Source organism: Panicum virgatum, chromosome 7K (assembly GCF_016808335.1).
Source record: "Panicum virgatum strain AP13 chromosome 7K, P.virgatum_v5, whole genome shotgun sequence".
NCBI lineage: Eukaryota > Viridiplantae > Streptophyta > Magnoliopsida > Poales > Poaceae > Panicum > Panicum virgatum.
Genome location: NC_053142.1, coordinates 50255172 through 50269885, shown reverse-complemented (window position 1 = coordinate 50269885; position 14714 = coordinate 50255172). Strand labels below are relative to the sequence as shown.

At 50.0% G+C, this 14714-nt stretch overlaps 1 protein-coding gene across 1 annotated transcript; it reads right to left on the bottom strand.

Moving 5' to 3' along the window:
- Positions 1-441: 441 nt before the first annotated feature.
- On the bottom strand, positions 442-4112 carry LOC120642037 (protein LIGULELESS 1-like). Its single transcript, XM_039918410.1, has 3 exons — positions 3044-4112; positions 1170-1324; positions 442-990 (listed from the first exon to the last, which is right to left on the bottom strand). The coding sequence occupies exons 1-3, from the start codon at positions 3658-3660 to the stop codon at positions 617-619; spliced, it is 1146 nt and encodes a 381-aa protein (XP_039774344.1). The 5' UTR covers positions 3661-4112; the 3' UTR covers positions 442-616.
- Between the last annotated feature and the right edge of the window lie 10602 nt (positions 4113-14714).

Below are 14714 nucleotides of genomic sequence, written 5' to 3'. Positions count from 1 at the left end.
CAAATTTTGGCCGCGCAAATGCATGAGCTATACGCCTAGTTATGTTTATCATTGTACAGAAATTCAGCACTGCTGCATTAATTAACCACATTTATATTCATGGTCTTCTCTGGATATATACACTGTACTGATTTTGGCTGATCCAATAGTGTTATGTGAGAGAGAATAAGCCGAAAGTAGACAAGCCGAACAGAGGGAATAAAATTTAATCACACACTCATAAGATGGAAATTCGTAACCGTCCTCGCACATGAATAGTTATCCAACAAATATGTCAACAACTCAGGATATATGATAGGCACAGCTTTCTCTCATCACACAGAAGTTATTTGGCGCACCGATCGCTTACCATATATGACATGATTAGTTATAATATAGTGATTGCACAAGTAGACATGTGCTTTAAGAAGTACTAGCTTAGTATAGTGAGCAACGAAAGGATTGATTATGATATAGATGATTGCATGGCAAGCATAGGCTATATTATTATGTCCACATTACAGTAATTAACACAGATAATTTAAATATGAAAAAACCGTTCAGATTACGCGCACAAACAAGAAAGGAGAAACGAGATATAGAGAGGGAGGGGGAGAGAGAGCCGATCAAATATTGACTAGTGTTCGAAGTCGAGATCGAACATCGCCTGCCCGAGCTGCAAGATGTTGCTGTGTTGGTGGTGTTGATGGTGGAAAGCTAAGCTCGGCTCTTGCACTTGAGCTATATTTGATGTGGTATCACCGGACACTGCTTGGGTCTGGGGGAAGCAAGAGCCTGCAGACGAAGAATGGAAGGGGAAGCCGTGGTGGTTGTGCTGATGCATGCCGTGATGCTGTGGCATCGAGGCCTTTCCCTTGGGATCCACCGCTTCTTTCACCACCTCTCCAAGATCCATGGCTTGATCTTGATCTTTTGACAAGAGCGCACTCCCTAGCATCTGTGTACCCAACCCGTCTCCAATGTCCATGTTCTTGCTGCTACTTCCTGCTTCTGTTGAGATTTCGATTCCAAGGAAATGATGTTGATAATTAGCTATATAGGGAAATGAATCCAAATTATATAAGTGCATGCATTATGTACGTGAAGCACAACTAAGTATTTATTAGACCTTGTGTGTTTAATTAGTCTCTCGGAAAAAAGAAAAAACTAGTGTAGAGAGTATCACGTACTGTCTTTAGCAGCTGCAGCTTTGTTTCCATGTGCCCTTTTCTTGTCTCCAGCATCAGCATCGGAGGGTTTTGACTTACGTCGGCGGCGGTTGTGGTCCGCTAGGCGCTTCCTGCAGCTCTTCTTCGCGTCGTCGAACTCATCCAGCAGATGGAATCTGAACGAGAAGGTTTGGACGATAAAAAAGAGAAAAAGAGGATAATATGAAAAACATGCATACAGACATGAAATACCAATTAATAATCAGCAAAGATCATATGATGGTATCTATATATCATTCATTATAATGGCTAACTTAGTATCACCTATATGATGGATTCTGGTATGATTCGTGATAGGAAATTTCAGTCTCAGAAAGTGAACTATATATAAGTCTATTTCCTAGCTAGAGTAAATGGCAACCCTAGCTGAAAAAGGAACATTCCGGGGACCAACGACAGCATGTTGCTAATGATGATCCAGAACATGAGAAACATATATCAACACTGTTCTTCCCTGCAGACAGCTTGGAATCTTGCAGCTGACTCATATGGTGTGTCTCAATGTAGTGAATCATTCTGGGAGAGATCCTGTTTACCCTTAAATGCATTGCCGGCCGGTTACTTCACACGTGCATGCTCTTCCGTCCAGCCGATCGAGATCTCTATCGATGTACAACTTTGAGAGCCATCTATCCATATCTCACACTGACGGCATGCAGGTCCATGGATTGGTACTGTAAAAAGAGATTCTAGCATGTATCATCTGGCAAACGGAACTAGTGATGATACTACCAGCAGCCACTTGCTTCAAGGAGAAATAATAGACGAGCGAGAGAGAATGAAAGAAGGCGTTGCTTGCAATCTCAATTTTTTGCTCGTACGTACGTACTCGGGCTGTACAAAGTCTTGCGATACTTGGAAGAAATTGTGGCGTTTGTTTCTGACTTTTGAGAGGCCAAAATACATGTACAGGCAGCTCCCTGTTTGAAGTAATTACTCGAGACCGGAAATGTGAAGGAGAAGTCAAGGAAATAAATGGAAAAGGAGTAACACGCCAAGGAAGAAATAAACTAGAGCAGGAGAAAAGACAAAAAGCAAGGACAGATTTCTGCAAGCGGTGCTTGTCGTAAATCCATATATATCGTTGAGGATTAATTTTGTGTGCAAACGAATAATGGCGCCTTAGAGATCTTTGATTTCCCATCTGATGAGTGCTACCGTGCATTGTGTGTAAACAACTTGTCTGTCAGTTCAGCATATGTTGGTTCTTTTTGTTGTGTTTATATAGTACAACTAACATGCATGGGAATGATAAGCCATTGGATGTCCAAGAAATATAAGATTTTTTTTCCAGAACACTCATGAAATGGAAACACGAGGAAATTAAATTTATATAGATACTAAGTGTGGAGGGGGCCAGATTCACTTAAAATGCAGCTGAAGAAGTCGGAGGAACAAGGCAAGGATGATAATAACATGCGAAATCAAAGCAATTGGTGTCACCTTTAGTCAACTTATTTGGATTTTCTGACTAAATGTAATTATCCACAGAATTATAAGTGAAATATCATGAGATGAAACAGACTAATCATCCCAGAAAAAAATGAAATCCTATCTAGCCTAGAAAAACCAAATTGTGAGGCCATAAAAACAGTTCCAATCTAGCCAACCAGTTAACTGATGATGAATGGAAATTATTTGAGATCAGATCACCTAATGCAACTCTCGTGATCTAGCTCAGACGTGCGTCGTAGTAGATTATTAAGATTTGCTACCCCTGAATTAGTAATTACCCAACCGTCAAGGTAACATTATATTATCCCTCTAGCTAGCTACTATAGCTAGTTTGAGAATGAACCAAGATGTGTGCATCGTCAATCGATCAATCCACTAACCTGCTGCACTGCTGGCAGAACCTCTGATGCAGACCTCCGGCGGTGACGACGACGGGCGCCTTGGAGTGGTGCTCGCACACCTTGTGGCGGCGGTGGTAGCGCTTGGCGCTGGAGAGATCGGCCTTGCAGCCCTCGGCCTGGCATCGCGGCGGGTGGTGGCCGTAGATGTACCCCCCTCGTGGCGGGAAGTATGTCCGGTAGCCGAGGTTGAGGCCCAGCTGTGTGGCCGCGAAGCTCGCCATGTTCTCCTCGGCGGAGCTGACGAGGGTGGGGAAGTAGTACTCGGGCGCGGCCTGCGCCGCCTGCGGGTAGTACGACTGGAAGGTGCTCCCGGCCGAGAAGTGGCCGTAGGGGTTGCCGGAGGCGGCGAGGTAGTGCGAGGGCGGGTAGAATTGGAGGATGTCGTGCCCGGCGATGGTGGCGTGGTGGTGGCCGGCGGCGGTGGACGGGGGGAGGAGGGCCAGGGAGTTGGCCTCGAGGTTGTATCCCAGCTGATGCTCCCTCTGGATGCTGCTCTCCTGCTCCATGATTGGGAGCAGCGAGGGCGGAACCGGGTTGGAGGCGACGTAGGGGAACTCATCGCAGGCGGCGTTGGCGGCAGCCGATAGGTTCATCATCTCTTCTATCTCTTCCCCCACGGCTTATGATCGACTTGCTTGTGCACGCAGGGGCTAGTAGCTAGCTCAGCACACACACACGGAAATGGATTCGGGGACGGAGGGGAGGACGGAGCAAGGACGGCTCGACGCTCGATCGCTCACTAGCTACTACGAGATGAGATGACTCGGGGAGGTGGATAATCGGAGGAGCTCGCTCCGGCCGGGGGGCATGGGTGATGGCGATGACGACACAGATATATGCGCGCCGGCCGGCCGCAGCGGCCTTCTCGGGATCTCTCTTCTCTCTTGCGCTGCTGCTGGGGCGTGGGCCGTGGGGGAAGCTGTAGCAGCAGGGGGAGAGGAGCGATCTCGCTCGGAGGGTACTTGCTTTTCGTCTAGGGTTCCATGAAACGAGTGGTGGAGTGAGATTCGGGCGGGTTAATTATATCTACCGATCGATCGAGGCAGCCCGCCGCTGATGCCAGGTCCGGCCGGCCAGGCTAGTAGAGAGGAGCTAGCTAGCAGAGCAAAGCGATCTTAATTGGAGTTGGTGAGTGGTGACAGCAGCCGCTGCCACCGCTGCCTGCTGCTGCTGCTGCTTTATGTTGGGCCTCCGTTTTTCCTTGGGCTCCGTCCGTATACCTGGCCGGGTAGTGTATCCGTTTCAACGTAGCGTACGACACTGTTGCATGTGTGCCTTGAAGAGAGGAGCATATGGGATGCAGACCCTTCCTTCTCTCTCTCTCTCTCTCTCTCTCTCTCTCTCTCTCTCTCTCTCTCTCTCTCTCTCTCGTGTGCGTACGAGACGGCCGACGAGGCCTGGTACGCTACCTCCGTGACGCCCGTGGGCAGGGCGGTTTCCAAGCATTCATGAGATGTGATCTCATGGCCAGGCCTGGAACGTAACGGAGGAGAGGAACCTCTCCATCGATCGTTTCCTGCCGCGCTACAGCCTCGCGCGTAGACTTTTTGCGCACACACTGCGTCGCTAGTTACGTTGCCAGCCATACTGTAGTATTTGGTACCATTTTCAATTTCTTTTTTTTTTGAAAGCTTCATTTTCAATTTCCTCTACGGGATACGGAGCATGTAATTCAATTCCTCTCTCTATATATAGCTCGCTGGTGAGGTGTACGTGTACGTGTCCGGGTGCATTTCCAGGTGTGTAAATCGTAACACTGTTTCGGCAATAATCGGTATATCAATAAAGTTTGCGCGTCACGGAACGTGCTTTTAGGGCTGCCAGGATAGCCTAGGCTGTTGGGCCTTTCCACAAAAATTAATATTGCCTGTTTCATCCCTTGGTGTTTATTTTCCTTCCTAAACAGTTGGGATCTTCACGCCCAGCGTGTGGCATTGGATTCGAAATAATGCAGTTAATTTTTTTTTTCAATATCTTCTTCAACCTAACCCCTTATCCCGCAGCGGCACCAAAATTTTTGCTGGCACGTAAACACCACCTCACCCGTGACTCTCTCGCGTGACCCGAGAGGTTTTCTATGCGTTGAGAGAAATGAGGTGGAGTGATTATTTGGGTTGTTTAGCATGACTTCACCCAAAATGGCTTTCATTAGTGAAGCCAAAGCCGGCGAAGCTAAAAAAACTAGCTTCTTCTAGCTTCCAGTTAATTCGGTTCTGCTGGCTACGGCTGGTGGCTGGTGCTAGTTTGGTGTGAGAGAAAAATATTGTAGATTGGCTAGAGAAGCAGCAGCAGAACAGATAGCCATTGTAGTATCTCGATTTACGTGAAATAGATGAAGCTAAAGCCAAAATAAACCATGCCAAACAAACCTTAAGACTGTCCACAACGACCCGAGTAACCGGAGGAGCAAACGTAAAAATGCTCGGTCTGGTTCGCACAGCGGAAAGAGCATCCCGTGGAGCAAATATACGCGGCCCACCGCAGCCCAATAATAGATCCCGTGGAGCAAATATACGCGCGCGAGCAAAAGGCCCGTTGTGCTCCTGAGTTTTACTCGGGCCATTGTGGACAGTCTAACACACGAGCAAGGGAAGCCACGCGTATAGGGGTGGGACAGGAATAGTAAACTGTAATGATGACGATCATGGTTCCACCGTCCCATCCCCACACATCACACAATATCAAATGCCACATGTGCCTAAGAATTTCTTACAATTAGTTCCGATAATCATATATACATCTACATTTCCGTATGTGCCCCTAGTATGATAAAGCTACAAGATAAAAAAAAACAGATTCATGGTGATTCGGTTCCTAAATGATCCAGAATGACAAATATTTCTCAAGTGGACAAATTGACATTATTCTATTATCTGAAATGACGAGATCGAAGTATTGATTTGTTATAGTGTGCAGGCATAACCGGAACCGCATGCATGGTTCATATATAGACCTACAATTAAGGCGCAATAACGAGGAAAGTATAAGCCTAGTGGTCCATGGGAAGTAACATAAAGGCAAAATATTTTGTGATTTTGTTAGGCCCCATGATATAAATGTTAGAATACTAAAATAACATTATTACGGATTCAAAACAATTATACTACAGGATATGAATGCACGAGCCAAAATACAGATCAAACTCCCATTTCATGGTTTGGCCGATGTTTGGGCTATAGTAAATTAAATTTGGGCTTTTCCTCACTTGTCGAAATCGTCTTTCACATGCATTCATTTTTCTTGCGGTGGAAATCGACAATTTCATAGGTCTTATACTGTAGGCGGGTGCCTAAACGCCTGTGAAAATGTTACCACACCCTCCTGTACAAATGTTCTTTGTAGCTTGACTCATTCGGCCCCCGGCTCTCCTGATTGAAATTTGAACTTGCATGAAGAAGATTCAATATAATCTTGACGTGTGCCTAGCTGGCCTCCTGCCGTGCCGGCGCATCGATCGGTCCCCGTACACGCTCATGCTCGTTGGCCCGTGCACGACGGTACATTATTCGAGCTGGCTCAGTCAACGATGGAGCTACGCACTCGTACACAAGCAAAACGTCCACGGGGTAATATCACGTACCGTCCACTAGTGTACGTGTCCTGGCAAATTATTTACTTCCTTTTTTACTTCACGCAGGCCGGCCGGCCTGTGTACAAAAATACTCTCTATCGGGGCATGATCGGGCCAGCAAAGCTTCTCTCACGTACGACGCCCCGTCCTGCATGCACCCGTTAACTCGTACGTGTCTGCCACCACAACTACATGCCCTCAGCCCCGTAAGTAGCCAGCACGTACCCTGCTTGCTGGTTTAACGTGCGTATGGTATGGACGTGGAAAACGAGACCGATCTGACCGTTGGTTTGGTCGATCCGCCCGCCCGCCTGTCGGTCGGCGCGTACGTGGGCTCGCGCACGTACACGTACGGCCGGCGATCAACGGCGACGAGGTTGGCGGCCGGCCACCACCGCACGCCGCGTCACTCTGAGAGTTCGCCGGCCGGGCGCATGGCGGGAGCCGTGGGAACTTGCTGGGGAAGATCGTAGTATGCACAGGGGGCCCAGTCCGACCGATACGCATTGAGTTTCTGAGCCCTGTCGATCCATGCATGTCCCGTAGAGGGAACGAGCTGAGCAACGTAGGAGATCCTGGCCTGCCTGCCAGAATACTGTACATACAGGCTAGCTCCTGGGCGTGTGACAGTATCACGACACGGTGCATACTGTACATACAGGCTACGCTGACACCACACATTGATGTCCGTGTACGCCAGTGGTCGGTCAGTGGAGCAAGTAGGAGGGATCGCGCCGCCCGGACGGGGGCACAGCAGGCGCTGGCCGCGGCCGGCCAGGGCGCCAGGCCACACCACCGCCCCCTCCAGCTTCACTGTGGCGGCGTCATTGGCATTGACTCACCCACAGTGCAGGATCTCGCCCCGTATCAGAGCACATTAAACCACGCTCCGGAATTAACCTGCTGCCCGATGCATTCGTCGTCGACCGCGTGTGCAGTGGGTGCTGCCTCCGATGCGTCTCTGTCTCAGGCTCTCAGCTCCGCGTTTGAGCAACCCTGGCAAGCCAAGCTCGCTAGATTTCGTATAACTTGGCGCATTCGTGCGCCGCGCGGTACACACCGGCAGGCCGGCGGCAGACATGCGTCGCCCAGAGCAGGTAGCTAACTAGCTACTAGCTACCGCGCGCCCCGGCCGCGCTGTTTATGCGTGCGTGGCCGGCCGGCGGGCCAACTCCCAACAGTGCCGGTACTGACGGGTGTGTCAGCCGGGCGCGCCATCAGAGATGGTACGTGCAGCCAGCAGCACGAACGAATCAGGGAGGCCACGAATTGAAACCCGGGCAGCTAGCTAGCTTGCACATTCACAGAGATGAGCTAGGAGCCTAGGACAACGGGGCGGGCGTGCACACGGACGCGGCGCAGAAATTGTTCAGCAATCAGCGGGGGCCGCCGCGTCATGCCCCCGAAGAGCTAGAGAAGAAGAAGGCGGTTGGGGGACAGGCAGGGACAGCGCCGGCCGGCCGGGGCGGAGCGGAGCGATCCGAGCGCGCCCGGCCGGGCCGGAAGCAGCGCATGCATGCGCCGGGCTTCATTTCATCAGAGAGCCTGCAGCCGGCGCCTTTTTCGTGGCGCACAGTGCGCCACCAGGCGGGCCGCTGTGGCTTAGGCGAGCACTGGCCCCGGGCCCCCTGCGCTGCTGCCACCTGAAACCGTTGTTTCTCGGAGGATTTTGGACGCGGGCGCGCGCGGCGGGGCCACCTCCGACGTCGCCGTCCGGCCGCCGGGCTGCTGCTCTCGTTCTCGCTGCACGAGAGCGCGCGCCGGCCGGCCGGCCGGACGTACCCTCCCCGCCCGTGCGCCTGCGCTGCGTGTGCGTAGTGGGGGTCGGCCCGGCGCGCGAACATAGCCGCGCGCGGTTCAATTCGCTCGGGACGTGCAGGGGCCAAGGCCTGCTGGCCACAGGAGGCGGCCGGTACCGCGTGCTTTTGATCCGCCCGCGCGTCGGAGCAAGCGCCGTGCGCCGTGCCGCCGTGCCTGCGCGCGCGCGCACGCGTGTACCACCTGCCTGCGGTGCTGCCGCCCGGAGGTGCGGTGGTGAAGCGACTTGACGGGACGGGGGCGGGCGACCTAGGCTAGCTAGCCGCGTGCGTAGGGGCATCGTATCTCTGCGGGCCGGGGCATCGTAGCGTAGCTAGCCAGTTGGGGAGGCTAATTGAATGTGCTCAATTAAGCGGAGTTATTACTGCTAACTTATGGCCAGATTCCCTGGACAAGTATATATGCCCGGCTTGGGCATGGGTTGGGAGTATAGGGATATACTCATTCTGCATAAAGAAAAATGTTTTAGGCAGGTGCTGATGTGTCCATCAGACGATTTCCCGTTTAGCATTGTACCTATCGTATCCTATCTGAACGGCCACGAACAAGCTAGCCAGTACAAAACTCTTTGCAGCTTGCACTGTTTGACCAGACGGGATGAACAATGCTCCCACTCGGCCTGTTCTGTATGAGCTAGAGCTAGAGCTAGCGTCGAGTCGAACATCAGACAGAGGCCTGCCAGCAGCCGTCGTTGTTGAACAATTACTATAGCCGGCTTTTTTTTTTACCCCAGGCAGAAAGAGCCAGGGCAGGCATGCAGAGCGGCTTTTTGCGCGAGATGCAGGTGCATGCATGCGTATGGGCCCGGCCGCTCAACTCGACACACGTCACTTTGTTTGGGGCCCCGACTGTGGCTCATGTCACCAGACCCGGCGTTGTGGAAGGCCCGGCCCCCGTGGTCCACGGACGCCCCGGATCCTCTGCGCCCGCCGCCCACCCGCACATCACGCTCCGTTTACAACGAGGACATGTTTCCTACCAGATCCCTCGATTTTAAGTGTGCCCTTGCTTATTATTGTGGAGTGGATTACACGAATCACAGTGTTCTTGCTCAATCTTGAAATTTACTCAAATGATAGATCAATTTGCAGAAGAAATGCAAGCTACACCCGACATGCATGCTAGTTAATTCCCTAGTAGTAGAAATTTAATCAAAAGATAGAGCAATTTGCAGTAGAAACATGGTGATGGTTGACCCAGAGGATCCTAGTAGCCGCAAACCACCGTACAAAGTGCAGTGGCATGAAGAAAACCCACGTGTGCTTGTCTATGGAGGGCGTACGGGCCTGCTGCCTCTGGGTGCGTAGGTAAATCGCAGCAGGTAACAGTGAGTGATCCGATGGGCAAGATCCAGGCCGGGGCCCACGGCTCAGCCTTGTCGTCGTTGCCGTTGGTTAATCCCACCCATTCATATTCATAGTACTACTGCTCCAGTATCAACGAAAAGGTAAATAGGGAAATAGTCAAAATAAATAGTGACTTTTCTTAATCCACTATTCGATTGGTTGCCTACCTGTCTGTTGTACATGTCGCGGCTATTTCTATTGGTTATTTCGGTTCACTGTGCAAGATGTCCCAAGACAAAGCTATCCTAGTTTACTACTTTTGGATCAAGGAAGATGAGATGATCATACCAAATACTCTCTTTGTTTCGCTATATTTGTCTATGGAATTGCGAGTTCTGTTCAGAAATGATTGTGAACGCCTTTGTGAAGATGACCATTTAAGAGACTTTAAATGCAAAGTACTTACTGTGTCTAAAAGAAGAAAAAAAAATATAACGAACGCATACATAGAGTATGTACTTAATAAGGTGGGTGTACTTTTCTTTTCTCAAACAATTTGGTTCATATACTGCTTCTTTTGTTTAGGTTTGGTCACATTAATTTGGTGAGTGCGTAATGGTATGTAACTATGTAAGCTAGTGCTGACAGATATAAGTAGTAACTTCTTAGCAATTCGTTTTCGAAATCAATAATTGGGTGGATAATGATGCCTAATGTGACAAGGAACCCAAGGCCAACTTGTTCGACATGGTGTACAGACACGCAGCATTTATCCTCCATGATGCGAACAAAAAAAAAGGCACATCTACCGTCGACCTATACATAAACATTTGTCAAACAAATGGACTCCAAATTGCTAAGGGATATGCATTTTGTTCATGTTGTTCAGAGGCTTCCTAAGACGGATTTTCCATGTGTAATAAGTCAAAGCGGAAGTAATTAAGTGCGACAAATTGCTGTCGCACTTAAGACAAACTCTAGCCACCAAAATCTGATCGGGACAGACAAATTTGCATATAATACAGTTCTGCAAGCGGAACCCTACCATTAAGCTCTGGTTCGGACAGAGCTAGAGAGCCGCTGCACATGCATGCAGCTGCAGCTACTAGCTGCTCTATCTCTGACCCTGATTTGATGAAGGAAAAGTCTGAACAGAACAGTGTCGATGGTCACTTCACTCGGCCGGGAGATTGATCGATGATGTGATCCTCTCACCTCGTAGCTCGCACACTACTACGTATACGCCTTTGATGGAACTTTGGTCTGATCCGCTGGGCCCGTGCATCCATGGTCGCATGGAGCTTTAGCATGTGTAGCAAGGCCGGGGTGGGTCGTCCTGTCACCCCAATAATTTGGTTCGGGCAGCTTTTGGGCGAGCGAGGTAGGGGACCGCCCCCCGATCGGTCGATCGAGCGAGTACCATGCCTCTCTTTTACTTGTTTTCACTGGGACACACACATGTGATCGGAACAATCAAGCACGTACGCAGAACAAGCGGTAGCGGCCGGTCGGTTTGCCAAAAGAGATCAGAATACAGGTAGTAGCTAGGAAGGACGAAGAATAACTGTTGCCTGAACTGAACAGTGACATGGGCAGAACAGAAGCACTGGGCGCCACTATTGATGAACACAAGGGAAATACTCCTACTACTGATTAGTGAATCAGGGCAGCAGGGCATTGCCGTTTGCATGCCAACGGTCGAGGGGTCTCGAGTATACATCATGTCAGTTGCGCCATTTCTGATTTCTCTGCTCGGAGATCGGTGTAAACCTATTTAATTAACTCGATCTGAGCCCTGTTGTTGATGCCTGCACACATACGCGGTACACGCACGTACCGCCGCCGTCAGCTATAGCCCTGCACGCGCACGTACGCCGGCCCCATCCATCTCCCGGCATCTGCACTCATGAGGCCTCCTATCTACTTGCCACACGTTCACACCACACATCTCTCGTCTCAGGCCGGGCCCTGGCTAGAGAGTAGAGGCCCTGGACAAAACTTCCCGGCGCGGCCTGGCCGCGGCGAGAGACTGTTGGTTGGTGCGCACGCAGCTGCTAGGGCGGCCGAGATCTCAAGTCTCTTCACCTGGATCTGAAGATAGATCAGTCGTCGCAGCAAGGTTGCACGCAGACGTGCAACCGTGTCGACCTCGAGAGAGCTGGAGCTATGCATGCACGGGCGGCGATCGCCCTGGCCCTGGCGACCGATCGATACGGCCGTCGAGCACACGGGCACCGCCATGCGCCTTGGCCGGTCTTTCACTACAAGGCCCGCCCATCCCACCACGTACGCCCGCACTGCCGGGCGCGCAGCTAGCAGTGTCCAGGGGACAAGCCGGTGGCCTCCATATCTTCTCCGGCCGGAAAAAGGAAGAAGCGGCCGGGGGCCGGCAGCGAGCGGGGGCCGGAGCCAGCAGCAGGACCCAGGATCGATCAGAAACGGGCCATGCCCGTCGATCCAGGGGCCGGGCCGCCCGACCGCGGACACTGTACTTAGCCGCCAACGGGTCGTGTTTGGTTAGGATTCCATGGAATTTTTTTCATCTTTGACAGCTAATTTAGAGTATTAAATAAAGTCTAATTACAAAACTACCTTCACAACCCGTGTAAACCGCGAGACGAATTTAACGAGAACTTTGACCGCGCGATTAGATGATGGTTACTGTAGCATCATTGTAGCAAATCATCAGTTAATTACCGTCATTAGATTCGTATCGAAAAATTACACCCATCCCTGAAAAGATTTTACAAATAAACTTCATTTAGAACTCCATGCGAACATTCGTCTTTTTGTGTAAAGTTGATATGACATGTAACCAAACAACACGCCTAGAGTTAGGCCTGTACGGCGCTCGTACGAACCGATTAATGGATTCGCTCGCCCTGTGTTAGGCTATGTCCAACGGTGCCCTGTAAGGCTCCCTCCCCCGCACGTACGGGGAGCTTTGGGGGGAGGAAGCCCTCCAACGGCTCCCCCCATGGCTCCCCTGTATATTGGGGGGAGTTGAAACTCCCCCCACGTATGGGGTGAGTTGAAACTCCCCCTATATCTCTAATCACACCGTTTCTTTACGATATTAATCCCGTTTGAGCCCCGTAACACGATAATAATGTGTATTATGACAGTATAAATACTGTATGTTTTTTTAAATTCAAAAACATTAAATAAATAGTTAGTTAATGAGTGATAGTATATAGGGGGAATAGATATGAGGGGAATGGTTGGAGAGAAGGAGTTATAGGGGGAGGAATCTTTTGGAGGGAGGTAGTAAAATATAGTAAATAGTACGTTTGGGGGGAGTTGGATGGGGGGAATGGTTGGAGAAAGCCTAAATAATCGCCGCTGTACTTGGTTGCTGGAGGATCAGAGATCATGCTGTCAGCGGGCAAGCGTGCCATGGATTGCTCAGGGACACTGTGTGTGCGTGTCTGATAAAAGCCTCCTGAGTCCTGACACTGCGCGCATCTGATAACACTGTGCGACTGACATTGGGTGTTCTTGACACATTTGCCAGCTTCATTCAGAAAATTAAAGCAGACTAATGCGGCAAGAGATGGATCATTTTTGGCTCGGATCACGTCCTTGCTCTGCTGGCAATTAAGAGGTCGCTCAACTGTTACTAGCTAGTTCGATCTACTGGACTTGGCTGGAGGTCGATAATGAGGTGCCTGCGACGTTTGCTTGCAAACCAATCGCCGAAACAAACAATTAAATCTGTCTATGGCGCTACTACTAATAGGGAAGCGAAACAGTCGTCGTCAACCTCGCTTTCGAAACGAGAAGTTGCAACGCGACAGGGAACCGGACAGGAGAGTCGCATGTAGCAGACGTCGTGGTTCCTGGCGGCCGGCGGGTCGTCACACAAAAAATGTTGCGATCGCGATCGCCGATCGGTAGTTCTGCAGTATGGCAAGCTAGAGTGATGCAGATTGAACTGATGATGCCCCATCCGATCCTCGTCACATTGAACTGATGATGCCCCGACTTAGAAATGCGCATGCCGCTCGGTTTGTATGCAGATTTTTGGTTTTGTTTTCTTTTGTTTTTGATAGCTCTTACACGGACGGGGAAGCAAGATTGCTGGGCCTCCAACCCCGATAAGAGGAAGATGGTAGTAGCAGGCCAGCCAAACAGGCTTTCTTGCAATCCGAGCCTGGCCCAACAGAACTAGTAGTACACTAACACGAACATCTGATCTGGCTAGTACACTAAGCCTGGCCCAACAAAACTAGAGCCCATTATTTCATGGCAGCATCACAGAGTCTGGGCCGTGCTGCTGTCTAACTGGGCCTATGATTCCCCCTTCCGCCAAGCCCATCAAGCGCTTTGCTTTAGCAAAGAGCCCATCTTCGACTGCCATCTCAGTTTCCAAGGAGCAGATCCGAAAAACAAAACATTATTAGAGAGAAACTCCAGAAGGAAAGAAAACAACAGGAGAAATAAAATATCCATGATAACAGGAGCAGGAAAGCTGAAAGCAATCCGAATCCGTCTTTCGAGACCGCAGGCAAAGGGTTGGGACAGGAGGGTTTTATATGTATATCATTATAAAAGAAGGCATTGACGTCCATACCACTAAAAAGTTTGGTGACACTTCTATATCATCGTGTTTTTTCGTTTTGACGCCTGTACCATTATGGATGGATTGGAGGGTAATGGATGCTAACAGAGCTGCAAAAGGTCCATGATGCCCTTAGGTGCCCAAAAAATAATTTACCCTCCATGCCATTCTATTTTGCTTCCAACGTTTGAGTACATGACCAAATTTTTTTTGTCTCCCATGCCACTCCATGGCACTCCACCCAGAAATGTAATATGGTTTGCAATACGATATAATTTTTTTAATTCTTGCACAAATAAATTATACTTGGACAGCACAAATAAAAATATAATTTTTGTCCATCATTTGGACAGCATCAGAACCATTCATGTGGACAGCAGCACAACATTAAGAGTAACAATTCACAGTAACAAA

What these genes read in the sequence shown, in the direction of transcription:
- LOC120642037 (XM_039918410.1), bottom strand. Translation starts at nt 3,660, where the DNA reads ATGATGAACCTATCGGCTGCCGCCAACGCCGCCTGCGATGAGTTCCCC. An exon ending in TTCTGCCAGCAGTGCAGCAG is followed by an intron (nt 1,325 to 3,043) that starts GTTAGTGGATTG and finishes CTTCTCGTTCAG; the next exon opens with ATTCCATCTGCTGGATGAGT. An exon ending in AGCTGCAGCTGCTAAAGACA is followed by an intron (nt 991 to 1,169) that starts GTACGTGATACT and finishes AAATCTCAACAG; the next exon opens with AAGCAGGAAGTAGCAGCAAG.